Source organism: Anolis sagrei, chromosome 5 (genome assembly GCF_037176765.1).
Source record: "Anolis sagrei isolate rAnoSag1 chromosome 5, rAnoSag1.mat, whole genome shotgun sequence".
NCBI classification, from domain to species: domain Eukaryota; kingdom Metazoa; phylum Chordata; class Lepidosauria; order Squamata; family Dactyloidae; genus Anolis; species Anolis sagrei.
This window is the reverse complement of record NC_090025.1, coordinates 51,993,593-52,020,786: the sequence shown is the minus strand read 5'-3', so window position 1 is coordinate 52,020,786 and position 27,194 is coordinate 51,993,593. Positions and strand designations below refer to the sequence as shown.

Below are 27,194 nucleotides of genomic sequence, written 5' to 3'. Positions count from 1 at the left end.
CAACCAGGACCGCCTTCCACCTGGAAACCAATGCCCTCACCGTGGGAGAAGATGCAGATCATGAATAGGGCTCCACAGTCACCTACGAACCCACTGCCAGAACACCCATCTTGGAAGACAATCCTACTCGGACGAGGGATCACCTAAGTAATTACAATAAAATGAATTTCTATAAAACACACTAGCCATCCCCTGGGCCACACGTTGCTGTGGCCCAGTCTGTGTATATGTGTTTTGTGTGTGTATATATGTTTGTGTACTTACTTACTTACTTACTTACTTAGGCGATCCCTCCTTGTCCGAGTAAGATTGTCCTCCAAGTTCGGTGTTTGTGTATATGTGTATATATGTGAGTTTGTGTATATATGTGGTTTTGTGTATAATGTAATTCTTATTTCTGTCTTTTTAAGTCTCTTCTGCTGTGTTTTAAGGTGTTTTTTATCAGTGATGGTCACTTGTTGACCTGATAGGTGTATTGTGTCCCAATTTGGTGTCAATTAGTCCAGTGGTTTTTGAGTTATGTTAATCCCACAAACGAACATTACATTTTTATTTATATAGATGTTACACTTAAATACACCTAAAACAAACTATACATTATTTAAATTTTGCTATATATACAAAATAGTAGTAATAATAATAATAATGCAATGCACTCTTAAGAGTTTACTATTCTGGAATGGATTTAATAATTTGCACACACTCTTAAAAGTTTATCAGTCTGGAACCAATTTTTTTAAATGTTTTCAGAGCAAAGTGCAAAATAAAGAAATATAATCCAGAATTATATACTTTTAAGACTGTATATATTTTGGGGATGGGAATAAAAACATTCCAGAATGATGAATTGCCTTGTTTTGTAGGGAAAAGGTATACAAATAATAACTGACTGCAGGACACTCCATCTCTACCACTTACAACTCACTTTTGCTATTTTGGCTTCACCTAAGCCCCGCCCCTTGAGCGAATGACGTAGTCGATCCGGACTCCGCCCCATTTCCCCGCCACTTAAGACCGCATGGTTCTTCTGCGCATGCGCTGCGGAGAAGAGTGTCGTCAGTTCCTTCAGGGTAAAGAAGAAAACCTCCAAAGCACCGGAAGTGCTCTGTGGTGACTAACGGAAGTAGGTTCGGCGTTGGATCTGGAAGGCTTCTGCTGAAGGAGCTGGGTCGTTGTGGCGGGAAGAGTTGTGGAGACGAGACGACAAGATGGTGGAGGTGAGGGAAAAAGGACTCTTTCTTGGCCGGGCATTGAAATGCCGGGCTGCCGGAGTTTAAGGAATGAAGACCAGTTTAAGGGATGGCGCGGGAGGATGCTGGTGGTTTCTGTATTGTCTCAGGAGTATTTCGTTGCTATCTGTTATTCCACTTGGGCGTGTTTTCACTCGGAATAATTTGTATTTACAGCATAGAGCAGGCATGGGCAAACTTCGAGCCTCCAGGTGTTTTGGACTTCAACTCCCACAATTCCTAACAGCCTCCGGCTGTTAAGAATTGTGGGAGTTGAAGTCCAAAACACCTGGAGGCCCGAAGTTTGCCCATGCCTGGCTTAGACTGAAAAAAAGCAGCGAGATCTCTCAAGCTTAAACAAGAAATTAAGTTATGTTCTGTATAGACCTTATACATAGGCCTAAGGTGATTTTGCTTACGATATTTTAAATAATTAAAGTGTATGAAGGTGACAGTCTCAGCCATTGATGTGGACCATTGTGGAGTATTTTGGATTTCAGGAATTCTGGATAAGAGACGCTCAGCTGGTAACGAAAGTTGCAATATCTTCCTTCCCCGGTCTGCCCACCCCTCCAGAATCTCCCAAACCAATTGTGTGTGTGTATATATATATAATTATATATATATATCCTGGTTTATCTCTCGATATGGAGACTCAAAGTGCCTCACAATCAAAAATATTACAAATTCAAATATACAATAAGAGTACAGTATATTATTATATATTATAAGTAGTAATTATCTATATAAATAAAAATGTAATGTTCGTTTGTGAGATTAACATAACTCAAAAACCACTGGACAAATTGACACAAAATTTAGCAGTATTCTCACCTCCATTCGAGGGACTCAGGCTGGTTTCCAACATCCATATTGCAAACAGTCATTAAAACATCATATTCTAAATCACACTAAAACATTAAAATACAGTCATATGATTACAGTGGTCAGTCGTCATCAAAAATCATTATTCGTCGTCATCCATCCATATCACAGGGTCATGGCTCATTCGTCGAAAGCCAATCCCCAAAGCCAAGTTTTCACATGTTTCCTGAACGTTAAGATAGAAGGCTCCAGCAAAGGATCGCCGCCTTGTCGGGGCGCTGGAGCTTGAGCACCTCAATGATGTCATGAGCGAAACCGTGAAGGGACACCCAAGACGGGACGGTTGTGGCAGAGAGGTCAGACCAAGCGTGATCCCTGGGGAAGGCAATGGCAAACCACTCCAGTATCCTTGCCAAGAAAACTAAATGGACCAGTACAATCAGAGATATGTCGGTATGCCATTGGAAGATGGGACTCCCAGGTCGGAAGATGGCCAAAATGCTACTGGGGAGGAGCAGAGGATAAGTTCAACTAGCCCCAGATGTGATGACGCAGCTAGCTCAAAGCCGAAAGGAAGGCTAGCGGCCGACGGTACTGGAGGTGAACGACGAATCCGATGCTCTAAAGATCAACACACCATAGGAACCTGGAATGTAAGATCTATGAGCCAGGGCAAATTGGATGTTGTTATTGGTGAGATGTCAAGACTAAAGATAGACATTCTGGGGGTCAGCGAACTGAAATGGACTGGAATGGGCCACTTCACATCAGATGACCACCAGATCTACTACTGCGGACAAGAGGAACATCGAAGAAATGGAGTAGCCTTCATAATTAATAAGAAATTCGCTAAAGCGGTGCTTGGATACAACCCAAAAAATGACAGAATGATCTCAATTCGAGTGCAAGGAAAGCCTTTCAACATCACAGTGATCCAAATATACGCCCCAACCACAGCTGCTGAAGAAGCAGAAGTAGATCAGTTCTATGAGGATCTGCAGGACCTACTGGATAATACACCAAAAAGAGACATTATTTTCATTACAGGAGACTGGAATGCCAAGGTGGGAAGTCAAATGACAACTGGGATCACAGGCAAGCATGGTCTGGGAGAACAAAATGAAGCGGGACGCAGGCTGATAGAATTCTGCCAGGAAAACTCGCTGTGTATAACGAATACTCTCTTCCAACAACCTAAAAGACGGCTTTATACATGGACCTCACCAGATGGTCAACACCGAAATCAGATTGACTACATCCTTTGCAGCCAAAGGTGGCGGACATCCATCCAGTCCGTGAAAACAAGACCTGGGGCTGACTGCAGCTCAGATCACGAACTTCTTATTGCCCAATTTAGAATAAAACTAAAGAGATCAGGGAAAATACACAGACCAGTTAGATATGATCTCACTAACATTCCTAGCGAATATACAGTGGAAGTGAAGAACAGATTTGAAGGACTAGATTTAGTAAACAGAGTCCCAGAAGAACTATGGACAGAAGTCCGTGACATTGTTCAGGAGATGGCAACAAAGTACGTTCCAAAGAAAAAGAAAACCAAGAAGGCAAAATGGTTGTCTGCTGAGACACTGGAAGTAGCCCAAGAAAGGAGGAAAGCAAAAGGAAACAGTGAAAAGGGGAGATATGCCCAGTTAAATGCGCAATTCCAGAGGTTAGCCAGAAGAGATAAGGAACTATTTTTAAATAAGCAATGCATGGAAGTGGAAGAAGACAACAGAATAGGAAGGACAAGAGACCTCTTCCAGAAAATTAGAAACATTGGAGGTAAATTTCAGGCAAAAATTGGTATGATAAGAAACAAAGATGGCAGGGACCTAACAGAAGCTGAAGAGATCAAGAGAAGGTGGCGAGACTATACAGAAGATCTATATAGGAAGGATAACAATATCGAGGATAGCTTTGATGGTGTGGTGAATGAATTAGAACCAGACATCCTGAGGAGTGAGGTTGAATGGGCCTTAAGAAGCATTGCTAACAACAAGGCAGCAGGAGATGATGGGATCCCAGCTGAACTGTTTAAAATCTTAAAAGATGATGCTGTCAAGGTGATGCATGCCATTTGCCAGCAAATATGGAAAACACAAGAATGGCCATCAGACTGGAAAAAATCAACTTATATCCCCATACCAAAAAAGGGAAATGCGAAAGACTGCTCCAACTTCCGTACAGTGGCCCTTATTTCTCATGCCAGTAAGGTAATGCTCAAGATCCTGCAAGGAAGACTCCAGCAATACATGGAGCGAGAGTTGCCAGATGTTCAAGCTGGGTTTAGAAAAGGCAGAGGAACGAGAGACCAGATTGCCAATATCCGCTGGATAATGGAGAAAGGCAGGGAGTTTCAGAAAAACATCTACTTCTGTTTCATTGACTACTCTAAAGCCTTTGACTGTGTGGATCATAATAAATTGTGGCAAGTTCTTGGTGGGATGGGCATCCCAAGCCACCTTGTCTCTCTCCTGAGGAATCTGTACAAGGACCAAGTAGCAACAGTCAGAACTGACCACGGAACAACAGACTGGTTCAAGATTGGGAAAGGCGTACGGCAAGGCTGCATCCTCTCACCCAACCTTTTTAACTTGTATGCAGAACACATCATGCGATGTGCGGGGCTGGATGAATGCAAAGCTGGGGTGAAAATTGCTGGAAGAAACATTAACAACCTCAGATATGCAGATGACACCACTCTGATGGCCGAAAGCGAGGAGGAGCTGAGGAGCCTTCTAATCAAGGTGAAAGAAGAAAGCGCAAAAGCCGGGTTGCAGCTAAACGTCAAAAAAACCAAGATTATGGCAACAAGAATGATTGACAACTGGAAAATAGAGGGAGAAACCGTGGAGGCCGTGACAGACTTTGTATCTCTAGGTGCAAAGATGACTGCAGATGCAGACTGTAGCCAGGAAATCAGAAGACGCTTACTTCTTGGGAGGAGAGCAATGTCCAGTCTCGATAAAATAGTAAAGAGTAGAGACATCAGACTGGCAACAAAGATCCGCCTAGTCAAAGCCATGGTATTCCCTGTAGTCACCTACGGATGTGAGAGCTGGACCTTAGGGAAGGCTGAGCGAAGGAAGATCGATGCTTTTGAGCTGTGGTGCTGGAGGAAAGTTCTGAGAGTGCCTTGGACTGCGAGAAGATCCAACCAGTCCATCCTCCAGGAAATAAAGCCCGACTGCTCACTGGAGGGAAAGATACTAGAGACAAAGTTGAAGTACTTTGGCCACATCATGAGGAGACAGGAAAGCCTAGAGAAGACAATTATGCTGGGGAAAGTGGAAGGCAAAAGGAAGAGGGGCCGACCAAGGGCAAGATGGATGGATGGCATCCTTGAAGTGACTGGACTGACCTTGAGGGAGCTGGGGGTGGTAACGGCCGACAGGGAGCTCTGGCGTAGGCTGGTCCATGAGGTCACGAAGAGTCGGAGACGACTGAACGATTGAACAACAACAAGATAGAAGGGGCAGTTCTGATCTCCAGTGGAAGGGAGTTCCAGAGTCGAGGGGCCACCACTGAGAAGGCCCTGTCTCTCGTCCCCACCAGCCGCGCCTGTGAGGCCGGTGGGATCGAGAGCAGGGCCCCTCCAGACGATCTTAGCAATCTTGATGGCTCATAGGGGAGGATACGTTCAGACAGGTAAATTGGGCCAAAGTCGTATATATCCTGGTTTATCTCTCGATACGGAGACTCAAAGTGCCTCACAATCAAAAATATTACAAATTCAAATATACAATAAGAGAACAGTATATTATATATTATCAGCCGTAATTATCTATATAAATAAAAATGTAATGTTCGTTTGGGATTAACATAACTCAAAAACCACTGGATGAATTGACACAAAATTTGGACACAATACAGTCCAGCGAGTGTCCATCACCCATAAACACACACACACAAAACCCCAGCGGAACAGACTTAAATACCCCCAAATACACCATATATACATATACACATACACTGATACACATATGCACATGCACACATTCATACACACACACGTGTATATATTTATGTGTGTGTGTGTGCACAAACACACAAATATACACATATACATACATACATATACACATGCACATATACATGCACACATACATAAATATATACACACAAATATGCATATAGGCAAGCACACATATACACAATATGCATGTTCACATATAAACACCCAAATATACAAATAAATATACACATGCACATATACATGCACACATACACACATATATATACACAAACACAAATATACACACACACACACATATATATATATGTACACACACAAAACACATATACATCGACTGGGCCCGTGGCAGGGGACGGCTAGTATTTAATATATTAAAAAGTAAATGTTTCCCCTGACATTAAGTCTAGTGGAGTCTGATTCTGTGGGCTGGTGCTCATTCCCATTTCTAAGAGGAAGAGCCAGCATTCTCTGTAGATATCGCCAAGGTCATGTGGTCAGCATGACTGTATGGAGCGTCGTTACCTTCCCACTGGGGCGGTACCTATTGATCAACTCACATTTGCATGTTTTCAAACTGCTAGGTTGGCAGAAGCTGGACCTAACAGTGGGAGCTCACCCCACTCCCCAGATTTGAGCCACCAACCTTCCGAAAAGCAAGTTTAGCAGCGCCGTTACCAGGGCGATACCTGCTGTTCTACTCACATTTGTATGTTTTCAAACTACTCGGTTGGCAGAAGCGGGGGCTAACAATGGGAACTCACTCCACTCCCCAGATTCGAAAAGCCAGCCTTTCGGTCAGCAAGTTCAGCAGCTCAGCAGTTTAACCTGCTGCACCACGAGGGGCCCATTTAATATATTAGTATTACAGTATTTTAATGAAGTTGAAGTCTTTCATGGCCGGAATCACTGGGTTGCTGTGAGTTTTCCGGTCTGTACGGCCATGTTCCAGAAGCATTCTCTCCTGGCATTCCACCCACATCTGTGGCAGGCATCCTCAGAGATTTTGAGGTCTGTTGGAGACTAGACAAGTGAGGTTTATATATCTGTGGGATGTCCAGGGTGGGAGAAAGAACTCTTCTCTGTTGGAGGCAAGTGAGAATTTTGCAATTGCCCACCTTGATTAGCATTTAATGGCCTTGCAGGAAACTAGGAAATTGAGGTTTATATATCTGTGGAATGTCTAGGGTGGGAGAATGGCAGGTGTGAATGTTGCAGTTGACCACCTTAATTGAAACAGTCAGGGCCAGGTAATCACCTCCCAACAAAGGATTCCCCCAGGCAGTAAGCAGCCGGATCTTGAAACTGCAAGGCCATTAAATGCTAATCAAGGTGGCAAATTGCAACATTCACACCTGTCTCAAACAGAAAAGAGTTCGTTCTCTCACCCTGGACATTCCACTTGCCTAGTTTCCAGCAGACTTCACAACCTCTGAGGATGCCAGCCACAGATGCAGTGAAACATCAGGAGAGAATGCTTCTGGAGCATAGCCATACAGCGCGGAAAACTCACAGCAACCCAGTGATTCCGGCCATGAAGGCCTTCTACAATACATTAGGCAAGTGAAGTTTATCTGTGAAAGGGCCAGGGTGGGAGAAGAACCTCTCCTGAAGATTTCAGGGCCTAGTCAGGTTCATACAAGGGGATGCGGTCAGCCAGGTAGCCTAGATGTGAATCATCAAGGCTAGGGCTTTAAAGGTCATAACCAGCACTTTGAAGTGTGCCCAGAAGTAAACTGGCAGCCAGTGGAGTCGCTGTAACTGGGGAGTTTTTCTGCTCACTGTATCCAGTCCCAGTTAACAACTTGGCTGCAGCTCTTTGGAGCAGCTGAAGTTTCCAAGCACTCTTCAGAGGCAGCCCCATGTAGAGCATGTTACAGTAATCCAGACAGAACAGGCACAGTTGGCGCACAAGTTTAAATTTTGCAAAGGCCCTGCTGGCCGACACCTGGGCCTCCAAGTTCAGTGCAGAGTCCAGGAAGATCCCCAAACTGCGGACCTGTGTCCTCAGGGGGAGTGTAATCCCATCCACATGCTGGATCCCTATTGCCTTCTGACTGACCAGGAGTACCTCTGCCTCAATTTGTTTGCCCTCATCCAATCGATTACTGATGACAGGCACTGGTTTAGGGTCAGGGCAGCTTCCTTAGCATTACACTTTTCTGCAAAAGGGGGCTTAGAGTCACCTATAAGTATTGGGAATAAGCTCAGGCATTCAACTTGAAGGATATGATTAATGAGGACAAGAGATGGAAAGGTAGGAGGAAACGCTCGTTCAGATATGTGTGTGCACCTTCAACTCGCCTGTCGACTTAGGGTTTTCTCAAGCAAGGAATTCTCAAGAGGTGGTTTGGTAATTCCTTCCTCTGAAACATAAATTACAGTTCTTAAGTTACAGGTCCTGTAGTAGCCTTTCCACTGAGGTGAAAGAGGTTCTTGTAGCCTGATTGAGCAACCTCCACTCAGGGACAGTTGAAATAGCCTTTCTGCTCTTCAGCTTTATGGAATGGCTGCTATAGGTTAATAGTTGTGAAAAGTAAAGGCAGTTACTCTCTCAATAGAGCGGCCCTGCACAATCTTTGGCTCTCCAAGTGTTTGGGACTCCCAACTCCCAAAAACCCTACCCAGTTTGTCCAATGGTCAGGAAGTCTGTGAGCTGAAGTCCAAAACACCTGGAGCACTACAGGTTGTACAGGCCTGCCATAGGTCAAAATAATGATCTCCCTTTTCTTACACTAATTGAAGTGGGAGCTGCTGCTAAAGGAATTATATGCATGGTACTAAATAATCATATATGTTGCCTAATCCAAGCTATGTGCTTCTATACGTCTATGAAAGTTTTAGGTGTGAATGTGTTTGCTGTGTGTTTTTAGTCGGGGGTAAAAACTGTAACAAACATATCTGTGTTACCAACATCTCAAGGTGCACTTGAGTCCCCATGATGTTTCAGTCCTTTAGAATAATTATTGTGAGCTAAGAATGAGTTAAAGAAGATAAAAAGTCACTGTTACTAAGTTATTTGTGGCACTTTCTGATGCATCTTATGAGTGAACAGTGGCTGTTGTGTGTAGCAATAGTGCTTGTTAACTGGAATAATTAAAAATCAAAGCATAGTGGAGTTTTAGCTACAAAAATGAGTTACACTGATGTGATCTTGGGCAGGCAAACGGGTAAGAGATCATGTTTAATGTTCTGTAAAGCAGTATCCTCTATTCCTTGTTTGTTTTTGTCCAGTTTTTACAGCAATAATAAATTTAGCAATGCTCTGTCTTCTACATGTATATAAAACTGATCTGCAGAACAGTCAGTGAGAACCTTTTATGTTGAGATTTGTAACCTAAAATGGAAAAGAAATTGTTGACCAAAGTATCTGTCTAATGTCCTTGATCTTGACACACCGGAAAGGGAGAAAGTTGACTTAATAGTTCATTGAGGAGGTATGGCTGAACTTGCAAGATTCTCTTGCAAAGTAAATATCTACTTATTAGAGTGTGAGCAAGAGTTCAGTTTGTTTCCTTTTCTAATTTTTCTTACTGTCTCCGTTTTGGTGAGCGTGGAAACACCATACACTTAATGTAAACAGAAAAAGGCAAAGCTAAGCATATTTGCAGCATTGCTGTGGTGCTTTCATGTTTTAACATTAGTTTTTTATTCAAGAGAACAGAAATACAAGCATACAAATAAACAGATACAAAAAAGTTACAAAAAGCAAGAATATCCCCCTGAAACAAAACAAAAAGAAACTTTTTGATATATAAAATTACACTACAACAAGTAACAGAACTCTGTCTAATACAGTCTAAAGCTGTACACCTCATGCTATTAAACACATACTAAACAAATAACGGGTTGTATTGTCGAAGGCTTTCATGGCTGGAATCACTGGGCTGTTGTAGGTTTTTTCGGGCTATATGGCCATGGTCTAGAGGCATTCTCTCCTGACATTTCGCCTGCATCTATGGCAAGCATCCTCAGAGGTAGTGAGGTCTGTTGGAACTAGGGAAAAGGGTTTATATATCTGTGGAATGACCAGGGTGGGACAAAGGACTTTTGTCTGCTAGAGTTAGGTGTGAATGTTTCAACTGACCACCTTGATTAGCATATAATGGCCTGACAGTGCCTGGAGCAAAAATAACGAGTTCTTGCTGTGATAGTTCTGCTTAGGGTAACTAAAATATCTGATATTTATCAATATAAAATTGCTGTATTTTTATGAAAACTATTTCTATCTAAAATGCTACAATAAATTACCATTTTAAACTGCTTTATTTTCAGTTCAATACATTAAAGAGTTACTATAGTTTTATATTGACAACAGACTGTATTGAGTGTTAGTCTTGATAGCGTAGCCCTATTGAAATGAACAGGCTTCTGCTGTCATTAATTACTTTAGTACTGATTTTCCAACTATTACTGAGATTACCATTACTTTCAGAACAGCTTTTCCAAAGTAGTTTATGTAACAATATTACAATAAAGCAATAACGGTGCACAACAGCCATAAAAAAAAGAAAAAGCGAAGAAAAGACTTAAAAATCTATATTCTATTTACAATATATCCTGATCTTCTACAAAATGTCTCTCAGTAAATACATACATTGGCACGCAACATAGACCGAGCAACAACTATTTATTATTATTTTACTCAATTTGACCAATGGGCTATAATCCATTTTATATGGCTCTGTCTCTTTCTTAATCAGACCTCTAGCAATATGTTTGCCAGTTTCTTCTATCTGTGGGAAGAAGGAAGGCTCTTTCATCTTGAACTTTGGAGTAGGAAGGAGTTAGTTGGAAGAAATTAGAAAGCAAGAAATTAGGACTGCCACTCCTAAGTGGAAAGAAGGGGGAATTTCTTGTGATCAAATAAAGAGGAGTGAGTGGCTTCTGAAAGGTTTATGAAACCTTTCTGCTTGAGTTCCCTGGAATGAACCGTGGCTGCAGGAAGTATGGGTCAGGAGTGACAGTGAACCATGGTTGTCCACTAGGCTAAACCCACATTCCTGTAACCCCATCTTTAATTACATTTTTGTTTTCATGTTTTTACTTTTCTTCGTTTAGGAAGTGCAGAAGCACTCTGTGCATACCCTTGTATTCCGATCTTTGAAGAGGACACATGATATGTTTGTGGCTGACAATGCAAAACCTGTATCCTTGGATGAGAAAAGGTAAGAAAATTAGTAACATACTGGTGTTTCTGAAACCAGCCTATAAGCATAATAACATTTAAGTACATTATTGTTAATCAGAATAAGTATGGAAGCAGCTTCTTTTCATCATGATTGGATGGCGTATACTTGCATTGTATGTGTTACTAAAAGCCACATAGACACTGTACCAAGAAATCAAAATTGTGTTGCAGTTCATTGACTAGTACAGTGTTATCCACTCTTATTTGTCTGTGGCAACATGATTTTCCTCAATGCACATGGTTCCATTAATTTCCACTGACCTTATGCTTAATAGCAAAAAAAGATTTGTTCATAGTGGAGGTGTGTGCAAGTCAAATCCAGAAAATTCTTAATGAGAAGAATGCTTCTGGGTTTTTTTTAAAATACAGATTATCTCCTCTAAACATAATTGCATATAATCACCAGACTTTTAATCTGGACATCTGTATTGAATCCTAATTCAGTGTATTTTGAATATGGAAGTGTTAGGATCAAACTATGTAAAATAATTATAAAGATGTAATGAAATTTTTTTCTTATGCAGCCACAAAGTAAAGATGGCAGTTAAACTTCGTGTGGAGTATAACTCAGTATTGCACATGCCTGTAATAAAAGAAAATACTCGAGACAAGGGGTCTCACGGTGCAATTGATTCCTATGGACATAAGCAGTATCTTCAAAATACAGGTATGGTTACAGTTGTAATCATACAACTGGGAATAATAATAATAATAATAACAACAATAATAATAGCATTTTCTGTGATCTACACCTGAAAATCTTTGCCTTAAACTTATCATTTTGAATATTTTGGGGCAAATAAAAGATAATTATAAAGGAAAGAGGTGCCCCTTTAAAATGTTCACTTATTGTCGAAAGTCCGGAGTAAGAGTGAATATATATTTCTTGATTCTTTATTTCGTATTATGAATGAATGAAGCAGGTAATATGTACATAATATGCATATTTATTGTTAGTTTGTACAGTCTTTGTAAAATTCTGTCAATTGTAACTTATACCTTTGCAATTTCTTGACCATCTATAACCATTATTGAATGTTTCTACTCATACGGGTTTAAACTGACGCAGTTGACTTTGAGTGAGTGTCATTGGGTTAAGAAATGTTGTACTCCTTCCAGTATTGTAGAGTTTGTGGAAAGTTCAAGCCATTAGATTGAACAGGGAACCATATTTTGTTAGATGATAGGTAATCATTTCCTGTTTGGCTTCCATTTATTTCAGGAAATTCTTGAAATAGTAAAATGCTTTGTTGACAAATCACGCAATCTTCATTTTCTCATTCAAAAGGCTTTAACCAAATGGTTAAATCAGGTTGAGAACATTAATTGTCAGATTGCCACTGATGAATATTTTGATAAACTTGAAAGTTTTCTCACTTTAAATCTATGGTATTATACTTGTTGAATTTTATTTGAAATTCAGTAACATCACATTCTACAAAGTAATTTAAGTTGTGTCCTCAGATTCTTGGTAAATGTATGCATATCTGGTGACATATATGTTCACAGCGCAAAAAGGATCAGAAATTCACTGGTGTCACTTCTAATGAAAATATAGCTTAAGGACAATGATAATAATAATTTTTTATTTATATCCCGCTTTTCTCCCTAACGGGAGAAAAACATAATACAATGCAAATCAAAGCACGTTTTACATAAAATACAAGAATCGCAAAGCATAATAACATCCAGAAATAAGATATACATAAATGCTAGGCATTAAAAACATTGAAAACCAATTACAATTAATGTGGAAACTTGTTAGTTAACTTGTATATTTTGCTGAGCTCAATGCAAATCATCTTGCTGTCATTAAGGATCTAGTTAAAAGCATTGTTAGGCTTCCAATTCAATATTTTACTAAAACAACAATGAACAAATATGTTCCTATTTAGGAGACGATAATGAATATTTGATAACAGGAACACACCCATACCCCCCTGGGCCTGGTAAGTAGGTTTTGGGGTAAGCACTAGGGCTGGGCGGTTTCGTTTCGTTAATTCGTAATCCGTTAAAAATTCATTATTTTTTTTGATAACGAAGCGATAACGAACCATTCTGGAGCAACTTAAAAACGAAACAAATTTTTAAATTCATTTCGTAAATGCTTCGGATCTGTTATGTATTCGTTTCGTTATCGGTTTGAGGTCGTTTCGTTATTATTTCCGCATGTCTGGGGCAAGTTTTATAGTTGTTTTTTGTTTAATTAGTGAAAAAAAATTATAATATCACACCAACAGTCAACAACAGAGGGAGAAGGAAGCTTCAGAAGTTCCCCTTGTCCCATTTGGAGGTTTTTTAGCATATTGCGCGGTCGCGTCCGCCATTAACGAATCGATTTGTTATTGTTTCGTATTTGTTTTGTTAATGTTTCGTAATTTTTTTAAACATTTACGAAATTTCGTAAATATTGAACTTTTTAAAAGAAAAATTTCGGAATTCTTTTAAATATCGAAACGCAACCCCCCCAAAAAAACGAATCGATTTTAGAAACAAATTTTTCCGTTGTTACCCAGGCCTAGTAAGCACATGTGGGATTTGGTAAAATTATGCAATATTCTACTATGGATCTTAAATGAAGTAATTTAATCATAATGCAATACCAGGTACACACAGCCCCTGAGTTACAAACATAGTTAAGAATGGGGGGGGGGGGGTTGAAACAACAGGAAGTGAGAAAACTGCCCCTAGAAAGGGAAATTCACTCCTAAAGAGTTATCATGAGGGAAAGATGTTGTCACTGAAGTTTTATCTCCAATCCTTGTTTCCACAGTAAGCCATTTTTTCAAAGCTCAATTATCGCAAGGACAGAAAGTGAGGTAGAATCTTCTGAACAGGGGCACAGACAGCAAAACAAACCCCACAGTGGTGTTAGCCCTTCCCTATGCTGTCCAAAGCTCTCTCTCTCTAACTCTCGCTCTCTCTGCCTGGTGTTACACGTATACCTTTTCCGACTTACAAACAAATTCAACTTAAAAACAAACCTACAGAACCTACCTTGTTCGTAACTTGGGGTCTGCCTGTGTATGTTTTGCACAGCAGTTTAAATTCAGCTTATACAAAAAATTGATATTAATTGCATTGTCTGAGAGTTTTGTTTATATATTCAGTTTATGCAATCAATAGTATGTTGCAGGACTGTTTTGAACTGTTGGACATGTTTAAAATAATGATATATTTGAAAAGGAAGAGGCCTATTTATTCTTAGATAGGAAAGACATTTAGGTATTGCTGTACTGCCACTTGAACATTGTGATAACTGAGTAAGACCATTTTTTATTTTTCTGTTTTGAAACTTTAAGTGAGAGGAAAAGGACACTTTGCTTTCTAAACCCAGTTTCATTTTTTACTATGAAATATTTATTTCTTTATTACAGAAACTATTTACTTGTCCTATAGATCTGTGTGTATATCTTTACAGATCATTACTTCTGCAAAATGTATGTTTATTTCATGCTCTCTGTGAATTTACAGTATGTTTATTATAATTGCTTTAATGTTTCTAGCAGCTTCTCAACCCGTACAGTAAGGAATAGAGTGTCACACACTTCCAAAGTTAGAACTGGGCTTTTCAAATCTTAAACCAAACACAGTATTGGGAAGATATGACCAGTAATGATTCCATGACTTTGGCAGCAAGAGTTGAACTATAATAACTTCATTGTTAAATTGTTAACCATTGTCTTAACTAAGTTGTTTTCTTTTTTACAAGGAGTGGCTTTGACTGCAGACACTAAAATTCAGAGGATGCCTAGTGAATCAGCAGCTCAGTCTTTAGCTTTGGCGCTGCCTCCTTCTCAATCCAAGTAATTATAATTGATGGTGTTAGTGAAAGTGCAGTATTGGTTTAGACTTACATTTACTCCTTTTTTAAAAAAATGATCCTGTATAACTATGATATTCTCAACATTCTTTTTATCCTAAAGTATAAAGTCTGAAATGATAGAGTGATTATGTTGGGTGCTTTGCCTTTGTACAGTTGATCTTTACTCTTAGCTGTGGTACAATTGATCACCTCTTGCAGGGTTAGGGAGAAGGGGGAATTTAGATTAAGCATTTGAGGCTTGATCAATAAATATAAACTGTAGAAGTTTTACTCTATTTCTGATTGAAGAAGGGGCTAGGAGGATCTTTTGTGAGATTTTAGACGCACAATGACTAAGGATTCGATGTCTGACGTTGGATGCATCTACACTTTCAGATTAATGCAGTTTAGTACCACTATAACTGCAATGGCTCAATGCTGTAGAATTTGAAGATTTGTCGTTTGGTGCGGCACAAGTACTTTTTGGCAAAGAGATCTAAAATAAAACTGCAACTCCCATGATTCCATGACATTGAGCCATTAAAGTGGTGTCAGACTGCATTAATTCTACAGTGTGGATGCATCTTTAGGCTGTTCTGCCTCAGATGTCATATGAACCATGACTAGTGCTATTCTAACCATGTCTACTAGAAAGTAATCCCAACTGAATTCAAATACTCACTAGTAAATGTGCTTAATGTATTATAATGAAGTATTATGATTGTATTGGATTATGGGAGCCTTTGCTCTTCAGATTATTGCTTTCTGTACATAGTGGGCAGCTCTAATGCATTCACAAATTCATTGTACCGAATCTCTTAATCAAACTTATGCTTTAGCAAGCCCATTAATCCACTTATTACTTTCTCTGCTTCATCTTCACTTGTTTCTACTCTTTTCAGAATGGAAGCAAGTCGAACGGCTGCTGGCATAGGTGATATATACAGACACGCTGGAATTCCTGAACGTTCACAGCCTCCAGGTTTGACTATGGTATGTCTGCTTAATCCAGAACCTCTGATGAGGTTAACTAAACTAGTTTCTAGCCTTGATGTGAGTTTATCAGGGACAGGATTTTGTTGTACCAGATGACAATATGAGGATTGTTGAAAGTCCGAGATGGAAAGACATTATTTATAATTCAACATTTTTGTTCCATATATAGGCTATGATGGAAGCAGGGGGAAATAAAAATTCTGCATTAATGGCAAAGAAGGCTCCAACAATGCCAAAACCACAATGGCATCCTCCATGGAAGCTGTACAGAGTAAGTAATTAGTTGTTGGGTTTTATATAATAGACTTCAAGTCAGCTTCAACTTAATGGCAACCCTGTGAATGAAAGACCTTAAATATATCCTGCTACTAACAACCTTGCTAAAATTCATAGACACTGGACTATGACCTCTTTGATTGAGTGTCTCTGCCCTTTTCTATCATATCCCATTGCACTGCATATTATATTTTCTAATGAGTCATGTCATCTCATAATACATCCAAAAGATGATAGGCTCTGTATAATCATTTTGGCTTCTAGCAAGAATTGAACTAGACAGTTATCTAGTGTTTCTAGAGCATGTATAAATATGTTTTAATATGTGTATTCTGTGGAATGTTTTTAGATGATTCTGTGTTTTTAGCAGTGTTGGTGGCTATCTAGATCCAGGAATTAAATAACAAAATAATTCACCCTGCTTTGGGGCTTTTTGTTTTTCATCTCATAGATCTAAGTAAACTAAGTGCCAAATCTTGAATCAATTCATGCTTGGAGATTTTAGTACTTTATTGATGTGAAACTGTCATAGCTGGGACTGTTTATGACACCTTGGTACTGTGAAACTAGAAATAGACTTGAGAATTCTGCATCTTTTCTTGCATAGGCTGCTGAGCAGGAAAGACAAAGAAATAAATCTGATCATACCCTATCCCTCCCCCCCCCCCCCCCCCCTATGTGTGTGTGTATTGAATGAAGTAAAATGCAAGGATTGGGAGGCTACAGTGCCTCCTGTAGGACCTAGGGAGGCTACAGTCTTTATGGGCCTTAGTATCCCCTACAGGCTAAGTTAGGTTTATAACCGTTTTCCCCCAAATACAGCCAAGGAGATGACTGTACTTGATAAGGAAGCAAACATCAATTTCTGCTTCCGTTTTCTTGTTAAATAAAATTTTGTTTAGCTTAAGATTGTCTGGAGTGAGTTCCACAAATGTCAGAATGCCCTTCCTACGTGCTCTGTGGTGTATAAGGAGTGTTCTCAGTTTCATACATATGGAGGGCCTGGGAGGATCCATATGATCCAGTGATCATCCTTTCCCCAGAATTTTAGATTGTTTTTTACATGTCATAATAATAAGTACCTAGTGTATAGCTTTGAAGTGAAATGCATAATCAAAAGTTCATTGTTGAGTTGTTCCTTAGTTGCCCTTGCGTAACGGTTTAAAATTGTAAACTTTCTACTTAACTCCAATCTAAGAATCTGTTTTTGCAATATTGTCAGGTTATCAGTGGACACTTGGGTTGGGTGAGATGCATTGCAGTAGAACCAGGAAATCAGTGGTTTGTTACTGGCTCTGCTGACAGAACTATAAAGGTAAGAGACATCAAAGATGCACTCATAGCTGCATGCCATTGATTGAATCTCATGTAGTGTTAATTGTTTCCTGAATAATGTATGTCATTGTACTTTATTGTCTTTCCAAATAATTTTTGAGTGTCCTAGTGTGCAACATTAGCACTGAAATTTGATTTTGCTTTTGAAAAATAATTTTTATTAAAAGTTCAAAGTGATTAGTGCTTTGATGAAACTTCTGGAGATAATATTCAGCTTGATCTACTTGCCCATGAGTAAACTCTTCAAAGAATAAAATTGGAATAAAACATACAACAAAATGAATTGCAGACTTGGTACAAAAATACACAAAACTACAAAATATATATAGAATAAAGGGGGGGAAAGAGACATAATTTATCACATAAACTACAAACAAATCTAAACTACCTAAATGCACAATAACAGCAAAGACTTACAGAAATCTTCAGACTCTGCTTCAATGTAGTGACATCTTGTATATGCTGGTTCATTCTTCACACTTAGCTTCAATGAATTTAACACACTTTGGTGTCTGACACTTGCAAAAACATCAAACGTTTGCTTTTCTCACTACAGATCTGGGACCTTGCAAGTGGCAAACTGAAGCTGTCTTTGACAGGACATATTAGCACAGTTCGAGGTGTAATAGTGAGTGGAAGAAGCCCATACCTTTTCTCTTGTGGAGAAGATAAACAAGTGAAATGCTGGGACCTTGAATACAATAAGGTAAGTAAAGCACTTCAGCAAAGGTCTGACAGTAATTTAAAGTCTATCTATTAATAAAACATTCATTTTTAACTGAAATATTTTCATATCCAGGTTATTAGACATTACCATGGTCACTTAAGTGCTGTGTATGGCTTGGATTTGCACCCAACAATAGATGTCCTTGTAACATGTAGCAGAGATTCAACAGCACGTGTAAGTAAACCAGGAATACTTTAAGATGTATTTAAATTGTGTGTCCATATGAAACAATGCATAGGAAGGCATTCTGTCACAAGGTTTTAGATTACCAATTTCAAAAATTATGTGAAAAATGAAACTTACTTCTTTATTATATTTATTTATGCCCTGCTTTCTCTCTCTACGAAAGAGATGTAAAGCGACCTACAGTAAAACCAAGTGTAATTCAAATTAAAACTTAAACATATGTCAATGTTAAAATAGAATTAAATATTAATTGTATTAAAATTAAACAGTTAAAATCCTTTCAAATGGATTAAAACATATCCAGAGTTGATTCTTTGGGAAAGATGATTGAGTCTTAAATTGAGAGAGTTGTTATCTAAATGAAACTGGGCATGTGTGAATATTTACTGTGAGCAAATGTTGCCTAGTAGCTTCTCTTTCTTTAACACAAGATAGTGTATGTGTGTTAGATCCATATTTTTTTACTAGAAAAATGTATCTGTGTGTAGGAAAAAGTTTTCCATGTGCTTTCCCATCATTTCCTGAAATGTTTACATTTGATTTGTAATATTTGCCAATTTATCCATTTTCTTCAGGGACATTAGGGTACATAACAACTTACTTATGTGGAAATAGGGAAATAGAAAAACGAGATACTAAGGGATCACAAAAATGCGATAGTGCATAAGTTGGAAAACTAGCTGTGTTTCAAAAAGAATCACTTGATTTGAAATTGCTAGTTCTCTGAAACCACGAACGTCCAAAAATTAAACTTTTTTGCTTGAAATGGTATGACACACCATTTGAAATAATTACTGCTAGATGCCTTGCCCAGCACACAAGCAGCCCCTTATTGCAGTCATTTGCAAGATGGCGATTCCTTCAGAATAAGGCGTAAAGAAATATTCTCTATTTGCACAGTGATTTAGGTTTGTTTCTTTTTCAAAATGTTTAGTAAAATTTGATAAATTTTTAAAAAACGTTTTGTGTAATTGAAACATGCCATCTTATAATATATAGTGCTTTAAAATTGGGTCCATCATTTTGAAATACTCTGTATTTAAAAAACAAATAAGTATTTTATCCAAGTTGGAAACACACACAGTTTATTGTAATGTAATTTTTATTCAACAAAAAGCAGACAAACAAGTATACAAACAACCAAATGTATGAAACACTAGACATTTTTTAAAATTCACAGACCCACACAACCATACAAATACTTTTTATTGATATAAAAGGTAACTACAACTACTACAACATAGTCTACAACAATCATCCACACTATGACTTATCATGTACTACACATACAACAGCAGTGTCTATGAGCCCTACACTCCCTGTCCGGTGGTTTTAACTTTTCCGTTTTTTACACCCATAACGTATCACTAAGGACACCCTTCAGCTATTAGTATCACTCTTCTAAGTAGAAAAAAACCCCAAAAGCAGTTTATCCCTATTTTTAGATTCAGTTTAGTTATTTGGGGTGCTGATTCAGAAAATTGCATTGGATAGACCACATCTGCTCTAGTTTCTGATACAGAACTTATGTCATCCAGTAATCACCATCTGGTCGCCCACAGAAACCCATATTTAATAAGCCTCAGCACAAGGGTTTTGTGAGACCAGTCGTTCTCGTTACAACGGTGTAGTAACAGTGAGGCTGTGGACCATAATTTAGTTTTTGGGGATCACTGGTGGTCCACGGACCACAGGTTGGGAACCACTGTGGGGAAGTCACTGGATCTTTCCATATCTGGGCATAGATAATTTTCATTGCCCTAATAATATTAGTCTTCCATGTTTTCTAACAAGCTGGTCATCCAACAACCCCAACAAGTAGAACTCTGATTTCATCGTAAATTTGACCATAACAATTCTTTCAACCAACAAATAGATTTGAGATCAATATGCCTGGGCCTTTTTGTATGGCCACCACATATGATAAACTGTCTCAACATTTTCCTCACATTTCCAACATTTGCTAGAACTGCCTTTATACATCTTAGAAAGCCTCTCTGGTGTCAGATTCCATTATAATCACACACAACTTAAACATCCACCAACACTTGATTTAAGGACCAAAGGCCATACAAAACAAAACAATATTGATAACTTGATGAAAACCCATTCACAAGCCTAGAGTTGCAGAGTGGTGATGTTAGATACCTAGCAGGACCAAGTACTAAGTACTGAAGATAGTCATATGGAACACCACATTTCAGATATCTTGGTCTCAAGGTGTTTGGATCTTTTTATGTGGTTGTCAGCATATTGATTTGAGCTTGGAAGTAAATCAGAAATCACTGGTGCCCATAAAAGACTGGTTTATACATACTGGAAGAAGTTGACATTTCAGGCCAGAAAAATTCTGAGTGATAAGTGCATCTTCTTAACGACAATATATAATTTCATGGGAAAGATTAAAAGGGGAGTAAATGCCAGATTTGTTTTTGTTAATGGAGATTATATACTTTGATTGTGGTTGACTTTAAAGTTATAATTGTTTAATTGTTTTATTTTGTTAGATTTGGGATGTGAGGACAAAAGCTAGTGTGCATACATTGTCAGGACATACAAATGCTGTGGCCACAGTGAAGTGCCAAGCAGCGGAGCCACAAATTATCACAGGTATGATGAGTACTTTTTATAAAAGTGGAACATTATGCAGATACCTTATTCAGCTGTTTACTGATATATATAGCCATCTTGCATGTAATTCCCATTGTGCTGCTAAAATATGATTGATTCAGCTTTTTGCTTTCTACTCCAGTAAGCATTTGTAATGTTGATCAAAAAGCATAAACATTTAAAAAAATAATGTATCTGAATGGCCATAAGCATGAAAACTAAGTGGAAAGTAGGGCAACTTGTGCCGGCCCAGAATTCCTTTTGGAATTTATTGAGGGTCACTGGAAGCCATTGAAGTCTCCTATTGAATTAAAATGGAATGAGGTAACCCAGATCTGTAAGACAACCTTCTCTGCAAAGATGCTGAAGTTTGATGTTCAAATAGAGTTGGAAGTTAAATAGTTGTTGTTTTCAAAGCAGCTGTTTCGGATGCTTTGGTTGGGGTTTTCCTCGACTGGCAGGGAAGTTGGGCAGTTTAGCTCTTGGGTCCCTTCCAGTTTACAGATCTATAATTCTTTGATATATTTTGTTCAGAATATTTATCTTGAATAATTATCCTATATACACACCTTTCCAAAACACATCTTTTTAATAATTGCAGGAAGCCATGATACCACTATACGACTCTGGGACTTAGTGGCAGGAAAAACCCGTGTCACTTTAACAAATCACAAGAAATCAGTAAGAGCAGTTGTGCTGCATCCAAGACAGTAAGAATTTTTTTTTCTGTGTTGGAGGAAGCAACCTCCTCAAGCCTCCTCTATATGATGTTTGTTTGTTTTATAATGTGTCATTTGTAACCTGAAGTATGTGTCTTTTTTGATTTGCAGTTTCCTTATCTCTATATATCTAAAGCAGTGGGAGGGGCTGCAGGTCTCGTGACTGACTCAGTGTTTAAAATGTTCAGGGTTAAACAGGATGTCAGTTAGGGAAAGTTGGTTGGGGAATAATTGTTAGAGAAGTATATTGTGCCTCGAATGAACTTGAATATAGAAGAGTGCAGAAGCTCAAGTTTGGAAGTTAGAAATTGTTGAGGGTTGTGTTTTGTTTAAAAATAAACTTTTATTAAAGAGAACTGTATAAAGCAACATAATTTATGGAGAAACTGCTAAAATTGTAAGTTTAAGATATAAATTCTCTGAAATGTTACTGAATTTTTTAACCCTAGACAAGAAATGTGCCAGTACCTTTAAATACATGAAGATATCAGTAAACAAAACTTGTTATCTTTAGAAGAAGTCTGCTTACATCATTGTCTGCTAAAAGCATCAGACAGAAACAAAATATCTACATGTTCAGCAATCTTCTATTACCAAATAAACTCTGCTACCTCAATTAGATTGCGATCCTAACAGTTTATGATCAGTGATCCTAACAGGTCATCCATTCTCCCCAATATTCTGAACGTTTTAGAGACTTTCTGTTTTTCCCCAATAATGTTCTAATACTGGATCTGTGTTTACCACATTGGAAATAAATTCTGTTCACAAAGAAATTATTTTTATTTTTGCAAATAAGTGGCAATGTTAGTCTTTTGCTCTATAAAAATGAGGGGAGAGAACAAAATTTGACAACACTTCTAAGACTCATTTACCAGCTTGAGATGGAGCATTTACACTTTTTAGAGAAAATATTTTCAGTATTCCAGATTATTTCAGTTGTAATAAAAGTAATACTTCTGCATTCTTGATTAAATACTTCAGTTATTGATAGCTTAACACACTTTTCATTACAGATACACATTTGCATCTGGATCCCCGGATAACATTAAGCAGTGGAAATTCCCTGATGGAAACTTTATCCAAAACCTTTCTGGTCATAATGCTATTATCAATACATTAGCTGTGAATTCAGATGGAGTTTTGGTTTCTGGAGGTAAATGAGACTTTTACCAGTAGATTTGATTACAAAAACTCCCCTGTTCTGTAAATGTAATCACCCCCTGCTTCTTACATACTATTTGGAAATTGTAACTAGGACTTGTTTGTCTATTTAAAAGAGTGTGAAACTCACAAATATAAATACTAGAATTGAAAGAACTTTGTGGCTCCAGACTCTATACAAAGTGCAGGATTTAGTGGCCCTAAATTACACAGGTTTCACTAACTTCAAGGAGGGTCTTTTCCCTTCTGAATATTTTGGTGTACAATCAGAGAAGGCTTTGTTCCACACCTTATTGTTGTCTGAAATTTGTTGGGGACTTCTTCATTGGTCTCTGTCAGAATATTATTATTTATTTTATTTATTATTTACCTTACTTATATACCGCTGTTCTCAGCCCGAAGGCGACTCACAGCGGTTCACAACAAATACGAACAGCAAAAATTCAGTGCTACAGTATAGAAACAGTTAACAACCTAACACATTACACAATTAATAAACAGTTACTACAATACCCATTCACTGTCGCCTCGTCATCAAAAACATGTTCCAGATTCGTCATCCATTGTTCCATTCCAGTGTTCATTAACCAATCATTGCACTAATTATTGGAACGCCTGCTCAAACAGCCGGGTCTTCACTTTTTTTGCGGAATACCAGTAGAGATGGTGCTAGTCTAATGTCCGTAGGAAGGGTGTTCCACAGCAGAGGAGCCACCACGGAGAAGGCCCTATCTCTCGTCCCCGCCAGCCGAGCTTGAGAAGCAGGTGGGATCGAGAGCAGGGTCTCCCTGGAAGATCTCAAAGTCCTGGTGGGTTCATAGGCAGAGATGCGGTTGGATAGGTAGCTTGGGCCCAAACCGTTTAGGGCTTTAAAGGCCAACGCCAGCACTTTGAATTCAGCCCGGTAGCAGATCGGTAGCCAGTGGAGTTGGCGCAACAGGGGGGTTGTATGCTCCCTGCGCTCTGCTCCTGTTAAAATCATGGCTGCCGAGCGTTGGACTAGTTGGAGCTTCCGAGCTGTCTTCAAAGGCAACCCCACGTAGAGAGCGTTGCAGTAGTCTAAACGGGATGTAACCAGAGCGTGGACTACCGTGGCCAAGTCAGACTTCCCAAGGTGCGGGCGCAGCTGGCGCACAAGCTTTAGCTGTGCAAATGCTCCCCTGGTCACCGCCGAAACCTGGGGTTCCAGGCTCAGCGATGAGTCCAGGGTCACACCCAAGCTGCGAACCTGCGTCTTCAGGGGGAGTGCGGCCCCATCCAACACAGGCTGTAACCCTATGCCCTGTTCAGCCTTGCGACTGACCAGGAGTACATATATTGGTGTTGTGATCAGATTCGCAGAGCAAAATTAGAAAAGCATGTAGTGAGTCAATAAAAGACATAGAAACAGTATGTCTGAGAAAATAAAAGTATATTTCCTTTGTTGCTAAGTTGCTAAGTATTACCTAAGTAGGTGCTGTAAAGGTAATCTAAAACAACCTTTGCCAGTCCAAGCACATTCAGTTGCATTGGATTACAACTCCCACTGTCCCCTACTAGCATGTAGCCAAGCACATCAGGAGGACATTTGGTTGGGAAAGCTGATATATTTGCTTATTTTTAAAAATCACTTCTCTGACACAGTGCTCTCTGTGAAATATTATTTGAATCTTTACATAGATGTAATTAAATCATGCTGCAATCCTATATACATGTATCTGAAAGTAAGTTGTACTAAACTCAGCGGGGCTTACTTTTTTGTAGGTCTGCAGAGAACTGTGCTGCTAGTCTTTTGCAAAGCGAATTATTGAGAGTCGGTTGTGTGTCATGGGGAATCTTAACTGTAGCTGATGTACTGAATGCAGGAGTACTGAATTTGTTATAATACCTGAACACTGATGAGCTATAGTTCTGAATTAATGGCACAAACTTTGTTTTTTAGCTGACAATGGTACGATGCACCTTTGGGACTGGAGAACTGGCTACAACTTCCAGAGGGTTCATGCAGCTGTTCAGCCTGGATCATTGGACAGTGAATCTGGAATATTTTCGTGTGCATTTGATCAGTCAGAAAGCAGACTTCTTACTGCTGAAGCTGATAAAACTATAAAAGTCTACAGAGAGGATGATTCTGCGGTATGGAAGCATATTTTTAACAATCCATATTTACGCATTTCTCTTAGGACAGATACTATGAAAGCATTTTTCTTATTTCCAATTAAATTTCTTTATTGCAACTATCCCATAATTGGATGGAACTAAAATATTTACCAGTGCTCAAATACATTTCTGAAATCCAATAAAAGTTAACATTAAGTCTAGTCGTGTCTGACTCTGCGGGGTGATGTTCATCTCCATTTCTAAACCAAAGAGCCAGCGTTGTCCATAGAGGCCTTCAAGGTCATGTGACTGGCATCTCTGCATGGAGCACCATTATCTTTCTGCAGAAGCGGTACCTATTGATCTACTCACATTTGCATGTTTTCAAACTGCTAGGTTGTCAGAAGCTGCAGCTAACAGTGGGAGCTCACCTCATTCCCCAGATTCAAACCGCCGACCTTTAGATCAGCAAGTTCAGCAGCTCAGCAGTTTAACCCACTGTGCCACCTCATTGAACCTTTAAAGTCACCTTTAAAATCATAAAATGCAGAAGCATGGTGCAATTATTGAGAATGTGTCTGTGCATTAAAAAGTATTAATACTTGTGCTGCAAGACGTTGAATGTTTGACTGTCTGTTTATATGCTGTAATCCGCTCTGGGTCTCCTCGGGGAGAAGGGTGGAATAGAAATAAAGTATTATTATTAAGGCTAAAAAATGATCTGTGGGGATGATGACTTATTGCTGTATCCTGAAAGCAGAAAATTCTTTGATCACATCCCCCCCCCCCCCCCCCAAAAAAAAAAAGACTTGGTGCCTTGGATTTTAGGCTTATTCCTGGAGTTATTTTGGGCACTGATTCATAAAATTGCACTGACAGATGGCATCAGATGTAGTATGTGCCATGGTGGCACAATGGATTAAACCCTTGTGTTGGCTGAACTGCTGATCTGAAGTTTGGCAGTTCGAATCCGCAAGACAGGGTGAGCTCCTGTCCGTCAGCTCCAGCTTCCCATGTGGGAATATGACAGAAGCCTCCCTCAGGATGGTAACACATCTGGGTATCCCCTGGGCAACATTTCTGCAGATGGCGAATTCTCTCGCAGCAGAAGCGGCTTGCAGTTCTCAAGTCGTTTCTGACATGATTTTAAAAAATCAGCTGTAGTTTCTTATATATGGTCATGATTTTCTCTGGGTGAGCAGATGGTGACTGGTAGATGGATCTCAAAAACTAAAGCTTATACAGGAAATTGTGCCATTTTGGGAATCAGCAGGTCAAAAATACCCCAAAACAAGCCTAACGTTTGAGCTTCCAAAATGTGTGTTGGCTAACGTTAATCTATGATAGTTAGAGCACAATCCTGTGTAAATGGGACTTCCCACTTACCTTATTGGTCTAACATCCACATAAGTTTGTATAGGGTTGCAACTCTAGTTTCACAGTAAAATGATGTTATTAAAATATGTAATTATGGTTTTATAAAGTCAACATTTCAATCTTTATGTTTTTTACAAAAATATTTCTAGACCGAAGAAACTCACCCTGTCAGCTGGAAACCAGAAATCATCAAGAGGAAACGATTTTAATGAGAACCCACCTGCGTAGCTGTGCCATAATCCTGACCCTAACTACAAAGCCTGAACTCTGCTGAAGTCATTGCTTTGTTGAGTTTGCCATTTTCCACATTGTATATGGCTTTCCTTTAGGATTTTATCCTCCCTCTGATCCCAGGAAATCAGCTGCAGCTGTTACACACGTCTGAAGGAGTCAGTTTGTTTAATCAAATGGTAATGTGCTGGTGATTATAGTTACCAAATGTGTGCATGTCATTCTATGTGGGCAGAGATAGTCTGCTCTTTTCCTTTCTCCTTCCCTCCTTTTGATGGAGAAGTCAATATCTCAAATGCTGACGATAATGAAAGAAAACCAAAGGCACACACCTCTCTGTAGTTCTTTATCCTAGAACAAAGAATAACAAAAGTATCGAGGAGGAGGGTGGAAAGTAGTATGCCCTTAATACAATGGCTGTTTTGTTACACTGTAATGCAATAAAATATAAATCTCATTTTCACTTAA

The 27,194-nt window shown here is 39.0% G+C and overlaps 1 protein-coding gene across 1 annotated transcript; it reads left to right on the top strand.

Annotated features, from left to right (window-relative positions):
- The first annotated feature begins 1,057 nt into the window (after positions 1-1,057).
- On the top strand, positions 1,058-27,194 carry PLRG1 (pleiotropic regulator 1). The gene is made up of 15 exons (XM_060778811.2): positions 1,058-1,217; positions 11,092-11,198; positions 11,746-11,888; positions 13,117-13,170; positions 14,934-15,027; positions 15,929-16,019; positions 16,192-16,293; positions 17,521-17,613; positions 18,190-18,339; positions 18,433-18,534; positions 21,054-21,156; positions 21,758-21,866; positions 22,892-23,031; positions 24,961-25,154; positions 26,645-27,194. The coding sequence occupies exons 1-15, from the start codon at positions 1,209-1,211 to the stop codon at positions 26,702-26,704; spliced, it is 1,551 nt and encodes a 516-aa protein (XP_060634794.2). The 5' UTR covers positions 1,058-1,208; the 3' UTR covers positions 26,705-27,194.